Below are 2,918 nucleotides of genomic sequence, written 5' to 3' on the forward strand. Positions count from 1 at the left end.
AAAAGATATTTTGATGTAACTTTGATACGAGTTAAACATGTGTCCGACATAATAAGTTACTCAAATACTGAATAATCCATTGGTGCAAGAAGTATTAAGATCTTTTTTCCTAAATTCTAAGAAAAATTTGACCTTGAACAGTATTTTTTAATAAAACTAATTCAGAAGTTCAAAGGATAAATATCTCTTTGATGAAACTGCTAAAAACTGATATCTGAAATTTGACAAGGAGCTCCCACAATGCTGTCACAAGCCCAAAAGGTTGGAACCTCTGGTTTAATCTTAAACAAATATACAGTATTTCATAAACTAATACTTTTATGTAAAATATGTAAAGTATCCAGCAACTCCAGCGGTCAGATCAATGCAGTGGAGTAAAAAATAACATTTCTCTTAAATATAGCGTGATAGAAGTATTAGGTTACACAACATGGAAATACTCAAATAAAGTACCTCAAAAATGTACTTTAGGTACAGTACTTGAGCCAATGTACTCAGTTACTTTCTTCCAGAGGCATGATCAAAATTTGTCAAACTCAAATGACAGATAATGATGATAATGAGATGGTATGAATTACTTTTTGACCTTTCTATAGTTTAATAATTCCCCTCCTACTGTGGTTGATGACTGGAATAAGTTATCTGGGGAGAATAATCATACAAAGGAGGGAATTTGATCATGTGAATACCGATCACAAGATGAGATATATCACAAGTTGCCTTTATAAAGCATTTCCCATAGAAAATGTTCAGAGGATATGAGCTGTACCTCTGATGCAGCTGGTCACTGCTAGGATGCTGGAGCACCAACATACGAACATGAGCGGCCAACACATCATGTCTCCATGGATGTGGGTATCACACTGTGGACACGAATAAAACATTTCTTCTCATTCTTGAATGTCTAATAAAATCTACTGCCTCTCTTTAATACAAGACATTTATCATTCCAACCTACACCAACATTCACAGAAATGTATCTCTCTGAAATATACACTGGTGACATGAGTATAACAAATTGAATTGAATTATTAAATTGAATACTATTTCAGTAGTTTACATTATTTAAAAAAGACAAGAACAACAACAGTTGCCATGTGTGCTAAGATGTGTGGTAAATGGAAAAGTGCCATTACCTAGGGACTGTCCTTGTGCTGTTGACGTCTCAGACAGTGAATGAGAGAAGTCGCTGAGGTTTAACTTATCACTGGTTGCATCACAGGAAGTCAAACGCTTTACGTCAGAGTTTTTCTTGTTCTTTGGTTTAGTTTTTGGTACATGTGTTTGCTGTGATTCACATAATTTTCATAGTCATCAAACCACAAAGTGAGCCCCTGTGCTTTGTATGGAATCATCTGTATTAACTGCATACGCCGACAACACAGGTAGGAAGAAAAACAAAATACATAAAAACCTAATTCAACATTTACACTTATAAGAGAAAATAGAGGAAATAAAAGAAAAGCCATTTTCTCTCCGCAATAACCAATATTACTGTGCAAAGAACTGACTTGATATATCAGAATCAGAATCAGAGTCCGAATCAGAATCTGCTTTATTGACCAGGTATGAAGACACATACGAGGAATTTTCCTTTGGAGCATTTTTTGTTAACGTTGCTCACAAGTGCTTACACATTCAAAACAAACAACCCAACAAACAATATAGACACACTAATAGACACACTAATTACATACTCTAAACAGAAACATGTAGAGAGATGAGTGCAATGAAGAGACCATAAAAATTATTTAATGTGGAACATAATGCAAAGGGTACTGGGATAAATAGTATTAAGTTATTATAACAATATTAACAGTATGAACATTATGAACAGTTCTGAAAGATGATATGAATAATGGATAATAAGTGAGATATGAGAATGAGAATGATGAATAAATACTAAATAAATGGAATAATAGTGGAACCAGTAAGCAGGTGTTGTAGAGACCGTGGTACTGGGTTAATGGCCAGAATTGAACCTGACACTGTGGGTCAGTAGTCAGCTGTTCATCAGAGAGATGGCCTGTGGGTAGAAACTGTTCCTGAGTCTGTTGGTTTTGGCGTACAGTGCTCTGTAGCGTATATATATATATATATATATATATGTACATGTATGTATGCATGTAGATTAGCACAAACATCGCACAAACGATTAAGACCATTTTTGGGATGTATGGGGAGATGATGGATTAAACAGCTGGGTATTAATAACATTAATTACAGATTACACTCATCTTAACAAGAGTGATTTAATCAAATATGTATTTCTACATAGGCAGTATGCGGCCACCGTATTGGGTCACTGATCCACTGATACGGGGGAGTCTTGCTTTACCAGACCCTCCTCCAAAGCGCACAAAGGAGGGTCTGGTGACTCCACATAGCATTCGGGATGGGAGGAAAACGTGCTCTGGTGCTAATTGCACGAGGCGCTGCAAAATTGTCACACGTTAGGAAACTCAGATTGGACAGAAAGTCTAGTTAGCTGTCTCATTTTACCATGCAGAGATTGTGGGAGCAGTTAACCATAGTCCTAATACATCCACCGAATTTTAAATTACAACACAAAGAAACCGGAAAAATTAATCCAAACACAAATTGCATTGACTTCTATGGAATCATCTGTTTTCTATCCCCCAAAGGAGGGTTTGGCATTGACGTTTAGTGAAGTACCCGTATGTGCTGGCCTAATGCATTAGACACTAGCCTTACTTGGCATTTCTTTAAACAAATCACAATCGTCATAGGCGGTGCTAGGCATATGGAAAAGCCGTGGTGCCGCTGCAAAATAGCCTCGGAAAGGAACTTGTTTTGGTGGAAAATGTGTCTGTCTACAGTGGGGTTCGAAAGTTTGGGCACCCCAGATAATTTTTTTTTTATTAATGTGCAGAAAGAAGCCAAGAAAAGATGGAAAA

The 2,918-nt window shown here is 36.5% G+C and overlaps 1 protein-coding gene across 1 annotated transcript in view; it reads right to left on the bottom strand.

The window, feature by feature from the left end:
- Positions 1-1,188, bottom strand: part of LOC116691755 (interleukin-4 receptor subunit alpha) — a 5,963-nt gene extending 4,775 nt beyond the window's left edge. The window contains exons 1-2 of the mRNA XM_032519626.1: positions 1,137-1,188; positions 770-863 (exon numbers count right to left, since the gene is read on the bottom strand). Coding sequence (XP_032375517.1) covers positions 770-839 — 70 coding nt within the window. The 5' untranslated portion in view covers positions 840-863; positions 1,137-1,188. The remainder of the gene's footprint in view (positions 1-769; positions 864-1,136) is intronic.
- Positions 1,189-2,918: the final 1,730 nt, after the last annotated feature.

Source organism: Etheostoma spectabile, chromosome 6, assembly GCF_008692095.1.
Source record: "Etheostoma spectabile isolate EspeVRDwgs_2016 chromosome 6, UIUC_Espe_1.0, whole genome shotgun sequence".
Classification (NCBI taxonomy): Eukaryota; Metazoa; Chordata; class Actinopteri; order Perciformes; family Percidae; genus Etheostoma; species Etheostoma spectabile.